Source organism: Aphelocoma coerulescens, chromosome 1A (genome assembly GCF_041296385.1).
Source record: "Aphelocoma coerulescens isolate FSJ_1873_10779 chromosome 1A, UR_Acoe_1.0, whole genome shotgun sequence".
Taxonomy (NCBI): domain Eukaryota; kingdom Metazoa; phylum Chordata; class Aves; order Passeriformes; family Corvidae; genus Aphelocoma; species Aphelocoma coerulescens.
In genome coordinates, this window is record NC_091014.1 from 67,858,488 (window position 1) to 67,876,217 (window position 17,730).

A 17,730-nucleotide genomic window follows, 5' to 3' on the forward strand; every position below is an offset into this window, starting at 1 on the left:
CTGAGCCCCATCCAGCCTGGCCTTGGACACTCCCGGGATGGGGCAGCCACAGCTTCTCTGGGCAACCTGTGCCAGGGCCTCAGCACCCTCACAAGTAAAGACTTTTTACTTCATACCCAATCTAAACCTGCTCTGTGTCAGTGTGAAGCCATTGCCCCTTGTCCTGTCACTCCAGGCCCTTGTCAAGAGTCTCTCTCCATCTTTCCTGTGGGCTCCCTTCAGGCACTGCAAGGCCACAATGAGGTCACCCCAAAGCCTTCTCTTCTCCAGGCACAACAATCCCAATTCTCTCAGCCTTTTTTTCGAGGAGAGGTGCTCCATTCCTCTGATCAACCTGAATATGGGCATGTGTACTTCTGTCTCTGAGAAAGTTCAGCAAGACTGAGGAGGGGTTTAAGCAGAGCTGAAGGAAAACATAAACTCATTTTGATTATGAATTATTTTTACGAGCTTAAGTTCAACTTCAATGCAGGTATACTAATACACATTCTTTAAGCCAGCCACAGCTTGACAGTCAATACTTCATAACCACTTATTCCCAAGCTGCAAGAAGACTGTTGGTAGGACAGAATGAAGCCAAGAAAGCAAAGAGGACCAGCTTCTCCCTGCTGTATTGAAACCTGCTTACCATCCCTTTTGGACAGAGGCACCCAGATACACAGCCATGGCTGATGCACTCCAAGTCATAGTTCTGGCAGGTCTTGGTACATTCCACTCCTTCTGCTCGTGGGTTGTTGGCAGGACAGATAATTTTTTCCATGGGGACTCTGCATATCAAGCTCCTTTTTACTTTAAAGAAATTAGTTTACAGAAATTGCAATTAGAACTCAAGTATTGTTGGCATAGTATTTTTCTAAAAAGTGGATCAAGACTTTGATTAGAAAATTTAGAATATAGCCTGGAGCAACACCACTACACATGATATGGCAAAGAAAACAGCCCCTACCTCCCATGGAGTGACCTCAGGCTGCCATGAAAGCGGGTATTTAATTCTGACACAAAAAAGCTGCACTAGACATACAAATGCAATTTCAGACTGCTCTGGGGCTATGCAAACACCTGTAGGCACTGTACAAAGTCAGAAAATTCATATTCTGAGAAGCAACAGCATTGTATATTATTCTAGTTAGACCAGTTTCCCATAACAATGCCCTGAGCTTAAATACAAACTCTGAGACTTCAGGATCTGAGAGATCAGAGTGTCCCAAGAAGCTCTAGGATATTATTTCAAGTGGTACTAGCAATATGCCTCTCTGAGGTTTTCTCAGTCTTGACATACTAATATCAGGAAAAGTACATCTTAGGAGCATTAAGGGAAGAGTTTGGTGAGATATTCACCTGGAAGGCTTCACCTGAAGAACAGGTGACCCAACCAGTGACACTGTCACTGGTGTCCTAGCAAGCAACATTAAGCAGGTCACTGCCCTGTACCTACAGAGGGATTTACAGTGTTTTCCACTAGCAGGTGGTTTATCCTTAGAAGGTGCAAAGACAAACAATAACCCTTTGTCTCCAAGGCACAGGCTAATATCAACCACAAATTTCCTCCAGACCCCATGTACAGGTGCATTTGTCAGTGTGCCATGGAAGACACCATGTTTGGCTCTACTGGTGTTCCCATAGGGATCATAGCTTACCCTGAGTTGGAAGGCACCCACAAGGATCACCAAGTCCAACTCCTGGATATTCCCAGGCCTTCCCAAAGCCACACTAGCCCTGTCCCCTCTGAGATGCATCCAGTCTCAAACCCCCTATCCCATGGCAATCCCATAAGCTCTATCCATGTATCAGTGGGAAACCCCAAAAGATCCCAGAGCACTTCTGGCCTTTCTCCAATGCTGCAAGCCCCAATTAGATGTTGGAAGTGTTCCCGTGCACATCTCACAGTCAAATATTTGATAAACCTGTCCACTGATGGGAAACGTGGCAGCTGTCAGTCTCCAGGAGGTTTCATGGAGATTCCTGCTGGCTGGAAAGCACACTGGGAACCTGGCAGCAGTGTAACCTTCAGGCCACAAAAAGCCTCATTTGCACCAGAAAAGAGAGTCTGCATCCCATTAGTGAGAAGCAGAAGGCATAAAGCTGATGAGTTACTGATGTCTTGTGATCCTCAAATAGCAACTGGGGACCTCAGATCCCTGCCAAGGCATCCTTTAACCTCTTCAGCTCAAGAGAGACTGCAGTGGCTAATTATAATTTTGAGAGGTGAGATTCAATGAGCCCTGCACCCTCCCACACAACCCTTTTGTTTCTATCCCATAAAAAAGAATTATAAAAAGTCTCACAGTATCACATCTGTTGCAAACTCTGGAACTTCTTCTCCAATCTACACTACCAAGAGACTGAAGAGGAAAAAAAAAAGTCAAAGTAAAATATTAATTTTTTAAGGCATACTAACTTCTGGGAGATGGCCTCTCATCAGCAAAAACATCAGCCAGGAAAGCACCAGGAGCTCTGTTTGTACTGCAGTGCATGAATCCATTCTCACAATAGCTAAGAAAAACAAACAGAGCTTATATTTAATGAAATGGCATTTAGCTTTCACCCACACTGATTTTCAGTCAACAGGGAACTTGTCAGAATACAAAACTACACCTCACTGAGGCTGAGCCGCTGCTCTCCATCCACTGTGTCTGTCAACGTTAAAGGCAAACTTTCCTTAAGGGAGCTGATGGGATACAGTGGCATGGCAACCCAGCTGCCTACTGGCCCTGTCCTGCTAGATCCAGTGCAGCTGCACAGGGATAAAGCTGGGCAAGACAATAGCCAGCTTTGCTGTGGAAAGAGGTAAGGGACCACCTAGCTCCTGAAACTTGGGATTTTTGTGGTAGAGAGGAAAAGGAGAAAACGCTGTTCCCAAAACTGGGCTTCACCACCGATTGCATTCCCACTCCAAGTGTACTGCTACTCAATTTAACAATTAGAAATGCTTTTTAATACTAGTATCTTTGACAAGAGGTAATTAGGTTTTAACAGTTAAGAAGTGTATCACGGTACATTAAAGTGACATTTTAAAAGCCCACAAAGTACCTATTGTCAGTAATTAAGCTCCATTTCTAACTGGCAGGAACTGTTCATGGAATAGGGCCTAATACAGAGTAATTCTGAGTAAGGTGGCATTTGAAATTAGGTGGAGAGAGATGCAACAGCAAAACTCACCATTTGGTTTGTTGGAGGCAAAACCTTGCCTTTTCTTAAACTAGTTTCAGTGGATGCACGGGAACTGACGCAGTTAACAACTCAAGCCATCCAAAAAATTGGAGTGAGGGGTGTAGGGAAGGGTTACGAACAGTGCACTTACCACATGGAGTAATGATCTGAGAAGACATCCTCTGGCTGGAAGATCTCCCCATCATAGTAGCAGGAGCACTGGGACTTGGGCACACACTGCTCGTGCTCATCCAGGTAGTGCCCAGGGGGACAGTAGCAGCCCTCCAGGCAGAGCTGCTCACAGTCCTCCTCTGGGTAGGACAGGGACCGGCATGTCTGGTTGCATGGCGTCCCACACTGCTGGTACACCTGGCCTTCAGGACAGGCCATTGCTGGTGAAACACATGAGGGAAAACAGCATTTGATCTAAAACCAGCTAAAGGAAAAGCTGCCTAAACCAGACGGGGAAGCCTGGGATTAAAAGGTATTTGCTCAATTTACTCATCAATGGAGTATTACACCATCCTCCCTTAACTGCAGCACTGGTGCAGCCTCAGGCACTGCTTATATATACACACAAACAAAACATTACAAAAGGAAGTTCCCAATAATGCCAGGACTTGACTACAACCTTTGTGATGGAAATCCAGCCACAAAATTTCACCCAGAACATGAAACACAAGTGCTGTCCAACCTCTATTATTATTTGGATCACGGTCAGGATAACCTAATTGAAGCTCTTCAGTACCTAAAGGGAACCTACAAAAGAAGGAGAGAGGCTGTCGACAAGGGCCTGGAGTGATGGGACAAGAAGGAATGGCTTCACACTGACAGAGAGGAGTTTTAGAACGGACATTGGGAAGAAATTCTTCCCTGTGAGGGTGCTGAGGCCCTGGCACAGGTTGCCCAGAGAAGCTGTGGCTGCCCCATCCCTGGAAGTGTTCCAGGCCAGGCTGGATGGAGCTCAGAGCAACCTGGGGTAGTGGAAGGAGTCAGCCCATCGCAGGGAGGTGTTGGAATGAGATGGTCTTTAAGGTCCCTTCCTACCCAAACCATTCCATGATTCCATGCATTTAGGAGCACTACAAGTGTGATGTACACACTCACACCTCTCTTCCTTTGCAACAATCTGGTCAAAGTAAGTAGAAAAGTAGTAGAAAAGTACTTTTCAGCTTTGATAAGCAGGTGTGCTGCAACACGTTACAGCCTCACATCCCAGAAGTGCTCCACGATTTCTATGGAAACAGGAGCAAATAATGAAGTAATTTAGCAATCATGAAGCCAAACCTTGATACTAACGATTTTTGATGATGAATTCTTTTATATGGAGACTAACTATGGCCTTTTGAGCCATTTTGGCTTCTTTGTTTATTACTTCCTCTTTCTCCAGGGCCGATTTTGAGGCATTCACCTGTGCACACATCAGCATCAGCACTAGGTGGCAGCTATGACAACACATTGCAGAAGACAAGAAAACGAGATAGTTTTATCAAGAGTTTGAATTTAACACGCCTCCTGATAACCAGGATTTACACTGTCGTTTGTAGCAACCTTCCACAGCAAACAGTACGGTGATGAGGAAGGCTGTTCAGGGAAGCAGCTGCAAATCAAAGCTGGCGCATTTGTACCTTGCTAAAACCAAGATGCAAGGGTTACAAGAGAAAGCCCTTCCTCTTGTCATCCCTGCAGAACGATGTGATAATCCCTACCCTCTTCTGTGAGCACACGTCCCTGGGGACTCTGGCAGGCATTGAACAACAGGATGGGCCTGCAGCCTCAGCCAGGTGTTCACTGGACTAGCAAAGCAAGGCCTACATGCTGACCAGGCTCTCATGGTCACCTCCACAAAACTCTTCTGAAATGAAGAATTATTCCTGCCTACTGAAGAGACACATGATTGCATTAACACCTCCCCAGCTTCTCTTGAGGCTCCTGCAGCCCCATACATGGGAGTGTAACACCCTAAACTGAGGATCCAGCCCAGAAGCATCTAAGGTGACTTGAACCCTTCTTCAGAGCAAAGGTCACCCAAGTCTGGGACTTGTGCCCAAACTATTTAATGTGCCTTTCACAACACAGCCCAAGAAATGTGTGTTCATCAATACAGCAAATGCTTCCTAACTCTGGACTAAGCAGCAGATAGATTCACTCACTCTTACAGGAGTCTTTGGCAGCCATCCACAGAAACGTGCTTCTAATTTACATAAACTTGATTTTTGCAGCAAATCAAACACTGAACAGGCACAGCCCAGGGCTAAGGACCATTTTAAAAACAACTTTCATCACTAAAGGCACGTTACAGGAGGACAACCATGAAGCCTCAGCCAAAAGTATTATTTGCTACCCATGAACCTCTGGAAACATGGAATTGGTTGGGCAGATTGCAGATGGGTGCATCAGTTTATTAGAGTTTCAAGATTCAAAATAAGATGGGATAACCAAGCCCAACAGTCTGCCCTACCTTCTAGTCAGTGGTAACACTCCCTGTCCACAGGGACAACTTTGCAGTGGGTCCCTTTCTTAGACAAAGCGTTGTAATTCATGTGTGGGAACAGCTTCAAACAAAGACAGTAGGTTTAGATTGGATATTAGGAAAAAATTCTTCCCTATGAGGGTGCTGAGGCCCTGGCACAGGGTTCCCAGAGAAACTGTGACCACCCCATCCCTGGAAGTGTTCAAGAACAGGCTGAATGGAACTTGGAAAAACCTGGCCTAGTGGAAGGTGTCCCTTGGAACAAGACGATTTTTAAGGTCCCGTTCAAACCAAACCATTCTATGATTTTCCTTGCCCATGCACCTCCTAAAATTTTCAAAACATCCCCTATTTTTCCAGTTATGCTTCCCAAAGCCATGCTTACACTCCACATCCCAATACACTGCTCTATCCCTTCCCAGCAACATCTGTTTTTAACCACAAAAAGGCAAGACAACTGACCTGGGAGAGGCCTGTTGTCTGTACACTGTGTAATACACTGTCACTAAGAAAAACCCATCCCATTGTTGCCAGGAAAATGAGAAGAAAAGGCAAGGTGCATCTAGTCTATGTGGATGCCTCCTGTAAAACCAAAATAGCTCAGTGCTGTGCTCTGAAGCACAGCCTATCCCAGGAATAAGATAAGAAACAGTGGGAAAGCATTGGAAAAAATGTGTCTGCATCAAACAGCTCATGCAGCTTTTGTGGGTGGGTTTTCAAACCAGAGTGAAAGGGACAAACAATGACCAGTTCCTCAAGTAACACAAGGTGAAAATGTTGGCACCTCTGGGTGAAGGTGCACCCTGTCAGGACTAGATTTAACACAGCTTCTCCACCATGCTGAGGCCCAGCATGCACGGCACCCATCCTCAAATGCTGCTCAGAGCCTGTCCTTAATTTCCTGCTCCATCACTCTTGGATTTTTCCGATACAAATCCTCTTACAGAAGCCATGCAAAGTCACAAGGTGCCCCAGGACTACCACATTAAGGAAAATATTGGGCTTACCAACAGGTCCTAAAATCTGAAGAAAGATCTAGGGAGCTGTTGACTGATTCCCCTGTGCCACAGAACAATACACACTTGAGACAGGTAAACAGAAATACTTTGGTTGGAAAAGACTCTAAGATAATTGAATCCAGCCGCTAACCCCACACTGCCAAGTCCACCACTAAACCATGTCCCTAAGCACCATATTCACGTGGCTTTTAAATACCTCTAGGGATGGTGAATCAACCATCTGGGCAGTCTGTGCCAGTGCTTGATAACCATTTCCATGAAGAATGTTTACATAAAACCTAATCTGAACCTCCCTGGTAAAACCTGAGGCCGTTTCCTCTCCTCTTGTCACTTGTGTCCTGGGAGCAGACCTCGACCCCGACCTGGCTGCACCCTCCTCTTGGGGAGTTGTGGAGAGCCAGAAGGTCCCCCTGAGCCTCCTTTTCTTCAGGCTTAAGCCCCTGGCTCAGTCACTCCTTATCAGATTTGTGCTCCAGACCCTTCCCCAGCTCAGTTCCCTTCTCTGGACACGCTCCAGCCCCTCAATGCCTTTCTTGTCCTGAGGGGCCCAGAGCTGCCCCAGGATCTGAGGTGTGGCCCCAGCAGTGCCCAGCACAGGGGACAGTCACTGCCCCGGCCCTGCTGCCACCCCATGGCTGGCACAGCCCAGGGGCCATTGGCCTCTTGGCCCCCTGGGCACACCTGGGCTCATGTCCAGCCGCTGTCCCCAGCACCCCCAGGGCCTTTCCCAGCTTTCCAGCCCCTCTGCCCCAGCCTGGAGCTGCAGGGGGTTGGTGTGACCCAAGGCAGGACCAGGCCCTTGGCCTTGTGGACCCTCAGACCTCTGGTCTGGGCCCATGGATCCAGCCTGTCCAGATCCCTCTGCAGAGCCTTCCTGCCCTCCAGCAGATCCACACTCACACCCAGCTGGGTGCCATCTGAGAAATGACTGAGGATGCACTCGATCCCCTCACCCAGATCCTTGGTTAAAGTATTAAATAAAACTGGCCCAAACACTGAGCCCTGGGGAACCCCTCCAGTGACCAGCCACCAGCTGGGTTTAACTCCATCCACCACCACTCTCTGGACTCAGCCATTCAGCCTGGGGTTTACCCAATTTTTTACATGCAGGTGCATGAAAGACCCTTCACAGCATGGCCTGCCTGCTCCTCCCTTGCAGCATGAAGGGTAAGCTCTGGTGCTTATTCACAGTGGGCTGCAGAAGTATGAGTCAGGTCTTAAATAATCAAACTGCAACTAAAATAATTTCAAAGATAAGGACACTGAATGCACTTGATAGCTTGACACACAGCAGAAATGCTGTGCTACACTAATGACTTTGCTCCCTGGCACTTATCCACTCCAAATCAAGCAAACTGGCTCTGTCAAGTCATTTCCCAAGAAACCAAATCTCTGGGGATGAGGGTAGGGGTGGAGCACACATTCAGCGAACTGGGCCATCAGCACAAATTACACAACCTGCACATTCACATCTCAAGCCCATTAAAAAAGAGGGATTGCTCTCCTTCATGTGACAGGAGATGTCTAGGGCACCAGGATTATTTAATGGGGGCTGATGGATCTGCAATCAGGGAAATCGTCACTTTGTGAGAGCACAAAGCTCTCTGTAATGCATAGAAAGGAAGAAGCAGCTCTGCACTATTAAAGATTAATTGTGAAAATTGACTTGTTCAATTACAGAAAGAGCAATGGGGCATTATCGCTGTTCTTTCTTTCAGCCTCCAGACCTGCAGAGTTCTGAAAGGATTTTTATTACATTACTGTTCCACTATCTGAACATTTACATAAACTAGGTAAAATCTTATAAAACCATGCAGCAGTTTAATATAAACTGGGTTTGTTCTCATTCACAGCAAACACTTTCCAGCCTGCAGAAGTTGTGGTTACTGACCTTGCAGACCTACCAGGTCAAATGCCAGTGACCTCTCTCTTTTCCACTTTCTACACACTCAGTTTATAAATGTTTTTCCCACCGTCTGTTTGGGAAGAAGTAGCAGAACAAATCTGGAGAGCTGCCAAGCACACATGCTTTCCCCCAAATTTTTCAATTGTCTTCTTTCCTTAATAACAAAGTTGCTCAGGAAAATGGAAAAACATTCACTTCACAAATATTTATGGGGAAAGTATGTCTGTGCTCAATCAAAATTACGTGGCAATTTCCTACCACATTGACCTAACAGAGAAATAAAAGAAATATAAGGTGTTGGATTCTTCTGCTCCTGCCTCTTAGCAGATTGGCTATTAATCTTGCCCTGGAAAAGAGAGAGATGTCGGAGAGGCTGTGGGACCTCTGTTTTTGCAGATATTCAAAATTTGTCTGGACAAGACATCAGGCAATCTACAGTAATTTAGCCCTGCTGTGAGAAGGGCTGGTGCCACAAGATTGCCAAAATTCTCTTCTGATACAAGTTTGTCTTGCCCTTCTGTGCTTCCTCCATAACCCCACATTCAGCTAAAGTCAGGAGTCACTGATGATGTCAGGACCTGGGAAGCTTGGGCCTCAAAAAAAGGCAATTCGTGGATTACTACAAATCACTTGGGAGATTTCTACCCTGGGACATTCAAAAAGTTTCCAGGTGAGTAGCTGAAAATGGAAATCCAGGCAAAAGTTCTGTGGAGGTGTGTCAGATCACTGCTTCTCTCCCCCACTGCTGAGTAGTCCCTGGGCTTTTGCATCCTTACCAGTGGGGACTAAAGATTTACTCTCATCATTTGCCATAAGGAAAACCTGGCATCTTATTCTAGATCTTTCATGCAATTCTGTTGCCAGAAAAACTCCTTCAGGATGAGGAAAAGAAGCGGGTTTGGGCAGCACTGCACTTACGGCAGAAGTCGGGTTGTCTCCACGGCACCAGGATGCTCTTCCTGGCACAGGCTGCTGCATAATTAGCAATGGCAGAGCACAGGCAATCCTTGCCACTGGAGCAGGAGCAAACATCAAAGCGGCAGTTCTTCACATAGGGAGTGGGACTGACTTCATGGTGGCAAGGCTCAAAGGCAGGAGACAGCAGAACTGAGCAGGATTCCTCAGCATATTTGGCTAAAAAGAGAAAAATGACATGCTCACACTGAATCAATCAGTGGCTTTCAAGGAAAGCTAGAGGAGCCACAGTAAGCATTTTCTTTTCATTTTATAAAAGGAAAAAAACAAACAAAAAACTAACCACACAAGAATAAAACAGCATCAGGCAGGCACAGATAGCATCACAGCTCATATGTCATGAGCTCTACTGAAAGAATAATGTTCCACTAGGAAAACAAATCAAGGAAAAGCAATGCTTTTATATTCTCCTAGCACTATTTCTGGTGCTCTAATTCCTTTTACAGGGCCTCTGCTTTCTGCTGCCTTTTTACATTTGCAAAATTAAACTAATTTTTGTTTTCAATTTTCACAAAATACTACGTTTTCCTTAGGAAGCCTGCATCAATATAAGTCTCTTTGTGGTTTTTTTTTTTGTTGTTGCTGTTGTTTGTTGGGTTTTTTTAAACATATATTACAGTCATCCTGGTGGTAAACAACATTAGCTTCTTTTCTTTATTTTCCTTTTCTTTATGTAAATGGAAGATCACCATTTGCTGCACACGTTAATTTTGGGTAGAGTTCAGTACCTAAATGAGGATTGAGATTGCAGGGGTCACTGTCTTGTTTTAACAAGTCCTGGCAGTCTGCATTGAGCTTCCAGGAGTTCCCAAAGTCTTCCAGAAGGGATTCCACCATGCCAGAAGGTGTAAGAAAATCATCCCCTTGGTTCCCATCATAATTTCCACACAGCCCACACATCCTTTCAGAGTAGACTGGAGACACCTAAGGAACACAACATTAGCCCTCTCATCTTCCAGAACAGGTTACCACTGCAGAGCAAGATTTTTTTTTTTAAGGAATGAAACATACACAATTTAGCAGTCAAGAAAATTCTCAAACACACATCAAAATACTACAGACACAATGCCATTGTACTGTATTTTTAAACTTCTAACAAAAATGCTACTATTAGTAGCAGCAGGACAATTGTTGCACAGTACAGTGAATTCCAGAGGGTGACTAAGAGAAAAATAGCTTATTTTTATGCCTTGATCAGCAGTCCAGTTTAGTCTTTCCCTATTTTCCCCTCTCCATTCTTATAAATGAGCAGGGCAACAGTGGTGGTTGCACCTTTTTTATGTAATTACAATGGCAGTTTGGGGGAAAAGACTGCACCTGGGAGCATTTCACAATTTAAAGGAAAATTGGATGATGAAGGAAATTTAAACAGGCTGTTTTATCACAAAATTGAGTCAATATTGGAGATGCTCCCTTCAACACTGAGGACCCTGGATAAAATAAGGAATAAACTAATACCCCTAAAGCTACCTCACATTAGAGCTTCCTCCTGCCTAGAGGAGCTTCAGGCACACTAAAAGCAGAATTGCCAACAACCCATAGAGCAGGTGCACTTTTCACCCTGTTTTATTCCTGCTGCAAATCAAGGGGCAACTGAAAGGTGACCCTAAACCTAGAGGTAAACAGAGGGAAATCTCCTAAGCAACATCTGCAACACAGAGGCACCAATACTCTTATTTTAGTAGGAACTGTCAGTTTCTGTTAGGAGTAAAGCTCTGGTACACTACAAACACTATCAACTACTCAGGAGCCTTGATGCCCTCTGTATCCATGTAGTTGAATGCTAGTTTGGGCAGGCTTGCATGAGTAACCAGTGAAACAAACAAAAAAAGGTTAGAAAAATCCACATTTTTAAAGAAAACTGGTTTTCTGTATAAATAAAAATAAAAAACATTCTCCAAAATATAACCTAATACTACCCACTGTTCAAAAATAGGGGTCAGAGGATTAATATGGAGCATCAAAAAGAACAGTTAGAGGATAAATATTCTTACTACTAGGAGTGTTACTACTCTTTCATGTACTCTGCAGATGGAGCAATGACTCACACGAGTCCAAATTCTGGTGTATTCAGGAGTGGAAGCTCAAATCACAAACACAAGGCAGTCACAGAAAAGGGAGCCTTCTTAAGGAACACAGGAAGAATTTTTGCCAGAACAAGGTAATGGAAGTGTTTCACTTCCTCCAATTGTCAGCAACACCTGGCAACAGGTCAGTCTACAAATCCAGCATAAAGTAACTTTCCAAAAGCAATTAAAGAGATGCTTTAGATGCCCAGCAAGGGAAGGAGCAGACAATTGGAGAAACTTCCACTGCTTTTATGGGTAGAGGATCTGGAGCAGAAAATCAGGTTTGCTTTCAGTGGGACAAAAAATTTCACAGGTTATATAGGTCTCTGACCAGGCAGAAAAATACTCTAAATACTGAGGAAAGCCAAAATTCCTGAGATGTGCCAAGGGACTGAAGTGAATTATTCTAAGCCCCAAAAGAACTTTTAGGACCCCTGGAGCACAGAGATACAGGTTAAATCAAAACAACAACCACAAACCCACAGATGCTTTCTAAAATTATTCTAGACCTTTCTTATCTGTTTTCTTTTCAGCTCTTGAACTCAGTTCTGAACTGGCTTTCATAAACCTTTGTGCTGTGCCAGACATGACATTTAAGCCAGATTTTGGGGCAGGCAAGGAGAATGCAAAAGCAACACCACGGTTCAAGGAGGGCAGAAAATCCCAGGAAAACTGGTTTTCTTGGCAAAACTCCTCTCAGTGAGCAGACCCCTGCTACAAGGGGGGTTCAAAGGCAGCAGGGCTGTGGTTACAGCTTCCTTACAGATCATTTCTGTTGCACCTGGCTCAGGTACTTCTACACTCGGCTGCGTCTGCAGCACCGACAAAACCCAATTGTTAATCAAGGCTGACTTCAAACATTCCTCACAGTAGAAGGAGCACGCAACACATCTTCTATGAGCTAATTTCTTTCTCCTGGAAATTATGAGTAACTGTGTCCCTGGAGGCCTTTTCTTCCCTTATTTTAAGTCGTTCACATCTGTTGTTTTAGACAGGGCAGTCAAAGCAAATAAAAACAAAACTCCAGTTTGGAGGGTATCTGCTGAATGAAACACAAAACTCTTCATGGTTAATAATGAGTGTCATTGCACACACCAAAAAAAAAAAAAAAAAAAAAAAAGGGAGGAGAAAAAAAGCTACCAAGCTGCTGCAAGATGAAGTGTTTGTTTCTGAAATACAAAAGGACCTGTATATCACTCTGGGGGTAGCAAAAGAGAAAGGAATTCCTAACATGCAACACAAAGCAATTTCTGACTTCAGACAAGAAAATCTTTGCACATATTTGGGTGGAACAAGAGAGGGGGAAAACAGGCAGAAATAAAACAGACAGAAAAAGTACCTTCACTAGGAGTTCTCCATGACCATCCCAGTCAATCTGCAAATCTTCCCCATAGGTGAGGCGAACTGAACTCCTTACCACACGCTGGACACGGAGGGCACCTGAAGGCAACCACAGGGTGTCAGTGACCTTTTACAAGATGTAGTGACAGGACAAGGGGGAATGGCTTCCCACTGACAGAGAGCAGGTTTAGATTGGATATGAGGAAGAAATTGTTCCCTGTGAGAGTGGGGGGGCCCTGGCACAGGGTGCCCAGAGCAGCTGTGGCTGTCCCATCCCTGGAAGTGTTCAAGGCCAGTGTGGATGGGGCTTGGAGCAAGCTGGTCTAGTGGAAGGTGTCCCTGTCCATGGCAGGGGGTTGGAATGAGATGATCTTTAAGGTCCAAACCAAATCATTCTGTGATTCCATTATTTCAAGCTTCTGGTTGAAAAACACTAATTTTAAAAAGAACAGACCAACAGTCATTTTCACTCAGCTGCATGGAGAGAAGCTGAAATGACAGAGCTTCTAGAAGAGACTGAAAGTGAGAGTTTCGCATTGAAAACACTCTTTGATTGAGCTGGGCTAAGGCATGTCTAAAACCAGTACTAAGTAGGAGCCTTTCAGTGGCTGGCCAGAGTCAGCCCATGTGAACACACCTTGCAGCAAAGGGATCTGTATGTCCTGTCCATTCAGTGAAACTCCTCCTCCATGTTTCATTTTAATGATGCTGTTGTCCATATCCCGGATCCGGACAGAAGCTGAGCGAGTGCACACGGCATCAGGATCATCTGCACACTGCAGAGAAGGGAAAATCTGCCTCAAACCTCAAGTTTTCACTTTCTTGGTGACTTAGTCCCAGACGGCATTTTGGCATCTAATTTAGGAGCTGTTGAGTGTCACACTGGTTTTACAGATCTGGTTTCTGCATCCCACAGACACCAGGCTGGCAGCCTTCCCTCCCTTATTCCACTAACCACACAGCAGGGCTGAGCTCCCTGTCTCAGAACCTGGAAAGGGATCTGTGGGTGTTCCACTTGACCTCTAGGAGTGACCCATGGCAGTGACCAGCCCCACAGATGCGGCAGGGGCAGGAAGGCCACCTTACCCATACAGCCTGGGAAACAGTAACGCAGTTCACACTACCTGAGATTCCTGGGGTGTTTATTTTCCTGGCTGTGGGATACCCAGATGAGGAACAGGGATTGTGGGGGACCCACGCCTCCTCCCTGGTTGCGAAAGGGAAGTTTCAGTGGAAACCTGTCCTGCAGGTTGCCAAGCACCGATGACCTCAGAGCTGCACTATCAGAGCTCTCTAACGCAGGAGACAGACGCAGATGGTGTGTAGAACTGACACAGCCCATTTCTCCAAACTTCCCTGGTGCTGCAGGACAGGCTGATATGCCCCTTCCCTCCTGTCAGTCTCCTGTCTCCACTGCACCTCTCCCTGCCTTCAGTTCCTCTGTCCCCATCACCTTTCTTTCCCTCTGCCTCCTTCAGGGCCCTTTTCAGTCTCCAGATTTGTTAATCTTTTCCCAAGCACAACTGGTCAATTCATTTCATGACCAGGTTCACCTCCATGTGACATCCCCCTTCAGGGTCTCTGTCCCTCCCTGCACTGGCCTGGTTCCCTTTCCTGCCTCTCTCCATCTGGCTCTCACATTTCCATCGGGGGAGACAGCAAAGAAAGTCAGGAGCTGCTGTCTGACTACAAAAAGAATCACCAGCCAATCTGACTACATGGGAAGCAACGCAAGGCACTGCTCTGCCAGTGCACTCTCCTTGGTGTCTAGGGAAATGTCCTTTCCCCACAGGCATTAGGGAGGCAGCAGCACCCAGGGAGCTTTACAAGGGGTGCACCCTCGCCTCTGTTTGCTCAGCTGGCAAAGAGTCAGCAAGGACCCATTTTCCAAGCCTCATCATGAGTCTCCATCCTTGCGTAGGCTCCTGGGAATGGTGGTGAGGAGAAGCAAAACACTTATTAACTAAGGAGAAAGACTGCATCTGTTATTTAAACTAATTATCTCATAGGGAAATTGCTTCTGTTGGCCTGTGCATCTGCAATTCACAACATAGTCCCACAGCCCTGCCCTCTCTCTCTCAAGAGCATGCGCAGAGGCACCAGCCAAGGCTGCTGTTACCTGCACCGTCTCGATGATCACAGAGAAGGAATTTTCCACACAATCCTTGGCAAATAAGTACTGGCAAATCCCACTGAAGGTGAAATACTTGTTGTCAAAGCTTTTGAAATGGGACTGGCCAGTGACAGAGCATTCCCCTGGAAAAAGCAAAAAAAGCCATTAATCATCACAGCGCCAGTTGCGAGCAAAATCCTGCTTGGCCCTCACAAGCCTCTGAGGGGGAAGAGCAGCCCTGGTGGAACAGGTTGTACAAGGCCCAAGCTCCCCACAGACCAGAAAGCACCAGCAAGATCCTTATCTCACTGTTTATTTCCATAAGGCATTACCAGTAGTAACACAGGAACCAAGAACAGGTGGGGAACATGGAGTAAATCACACTCAAGAGCTGAAATTTGTGCCTATGGAAAAGCCTATATTCTTTTGTTGGGTTGCTTTGAATAACAGTAAGTTATTTTAACATAAAACACCTTATGAGAATAAAGAGCTGGAAGATAATGTCTGTGGGCATCCTTCCAAGGGTAGAATTTATGTTGGATTTTACCCTGAACCATTATCTCAACTAACAGAAAATTTAAAATAATTCTATAGTTACAATAGCTACACTAAAGTCCTCACAGAATAATGTGAAAGCCCTGCTTGACCACCTTTCTACTACAAAAAGGAGCTATTTAAACTTAACAGCATTTGAAGGTGTTTTGGTAAGTTGTGGCTTTGCATTTCCAGGAAGGCACTATCCAGATACCACAGCTGGGATTTAGTACCGTCATGCAAACACACAGAGAGGCTCCAACTCCACAGAGCTTGCAGAGAAAGTCTTTCATATGAGAAGACCATCACACTTAGAGATGATCCCATGGCAAACACGGTGGGAAGCCACTTGCTCATCCAGAAAAAAATTCAGGTGCTGGGCCTACACTGGCCATCACCAGCCAGAGGATGGAGAAAGGTTAAATGTTACAAGCTGGCAGGTGAGCTTCATGAGTTATTCTCTCTTCACTGCCTTTGAGTCCCACAGATGATCTGTTTGATAAGCACCACGTGGAAATTTCCCTCTTCAACATATTAGTGTTTGCTATCTTAAACCAGCTTGTGCTAAAGCACAGCTTCACAGATCCTGAGGATTCCCAGCCTTGCACAGCTCTGATTCACCCTAAGAGAAGTCCAGCACCTCCTGGATATCTGTCATCCCTTGGAATTTGATTTCCAGGGCATTCTCTGCAACAAGGAAACAAGAGGACAGGTTTGCAGCACGGAGAACTGGGAACTGCTATCCAAGACAAGTCTCAGCCCTTGGCACTGCTCCTGAAAGGGAAATTTCTTTTCTGTGGCCAAGTCTTTTCTTATGGGTTCCTCTGTCTATTCCATTTGATGTAATGCATCCCATGAAATTTCCTGAAACCTTCTGCCTTCATAACTATTTCTATTATGATATCAGCTTGAAAGCCTCTTAGTAGTGCCAGCCAGCTCCAGCTGTGGATCCACCTTATCACCAAACTTACAACTGGGCAGTTCACTCCCACAATATGAAAGAAATCTTTCCTGACAAAAAAGTTGGTCAAAATTAAAACAGAACTACCTAGAGTTTATATGAGGAACTACATAAATTTTCTGGACACATGACTTTAGAAATATTTGTGGTAACTAACCAACAACAAAAATAAGCTGCAATATTGCTTCAAGTAGAGACAAACAGCACTGGTAGCAATATAAATGTGGCTACTCTGGGAGGCTTTGCTGCCCTCCCATACTGTGTCAGTACAGTTTATAGAGTGTTAGCATGCACATGTACAACAGCTGCAGGTATACAACCTTCAGTCTCAAACAAGCCTTGCAGAAAACTGATTTAGATATATTGGCAGAAGGTACAAAAATAAGCTGCCTTTCTTTTCCACTTCTGCTTATTTGGGACAGCTTCCCAATTCAGAAAAAGGCAGCGATGCTATATTGCCTCTTGCACAGAGCTGAATATCAACGTCTGTTTGCAAGCCTCAATACCAGATTTATCTTCACTTCTATGATCACTGTGAAGAAAACACAGCCAGAATTAAGGATAAAAATTTGGCCCACAGAATACTTATCATAGCCCAGAGAGCAAGGACATTAAAAGCTATAACCTAAGTAAAAACTGAAGTTAGAAAAACACCTATTTCTCGTTTGTAATCATGCTGCCAATTAGATAAAAGATGTAACAAATCAGCCTGGGCTGTATCCTTGTGTTTTAGACAGTGAGATTCCCTGCACTTGGAGAGATCCTTAATGAACAAGCACAGGGCACAGCTCACTAAAAATGTCATCTCCGTTTTGAATATTTGCATACACTGTGTCCCATCCTCTTCTTTAAGTGCTGATACTTTGGGGGAAGTGCTCTTTTGGTCTAAAGTAGGAGGATTGATGGGTCAGGCAAGTTTCATGTTACTAGAAAAAGACAAACTTATGAAAGAACATGTTAAGATTGTTGCAATTGTCCTAATGCACAGTCTCATCTCAACAAAAATCCACCAAAGCCCCCAAATCTGCTCTTTTCCCGTCCAGCCATAACCCCAGAATTCTTCTCCTCCCTTCCACTCTCAGTCCCCAAAAGCAAGGAGAAAAACCAAGATAAAGAATTGTGCTGTCTCCCTGCAGACTTCCATACATGATGCCAGCAGAGTCAAATGCTGTTTCAGGTCAACCAGGGC

The 17,730-nt window shown here is 45.1% G+C and overlaps 1 protein-coding gene across 4 annotated transcripts in view; it reads right to left on the bottom strand.

The window, feature by feature from the left end:
- The window catches only part of VWF (von Willebrand factor), a 140,054-nt gene that overhangs the window by 78,152 nt on the left and 44,172 nt on the right, over window positions 1-17,730 (bottom strand). For all 4 annotated transcript variants that reach the window (XM_069003401.1, XM_069003400.1, XM_069003402.1 and 1 more), the window contains 8 exons: window positions 15,053-15,189; window positions 13,571-13,709; window positions 12,932-13,032; window positions 10,252-10,447; window positions 9,467-9,682; window positions 3,302-3,542; window positions 2,399-2,493; window positions 629-789 (listed from right to left, as the gene is read on the bottom strand). In XM_069003401.1, the coding sequence (XP_068859502.1) occupies window positions 629-789; window positions 2,399-2,493; window positions 3,302-3,542; window positions 9,467-9,682; window positions 10,252-10,447; window positions 12,932-13,032; window positions 13,571-13,709; window positions 15,053-15,189 (1,286 nt within the window). The remainder of the gene's footprint in view (window positions 1-628; window positions 790-2,398; window positions 2,494-3,301; window positions 3,543-9,466; window positions 9,683-10,251; window positions 10,448-12,931; window positions 13,033-13,570; window positions 13,710-15,052; window positions 15,190-17,730) is intronic.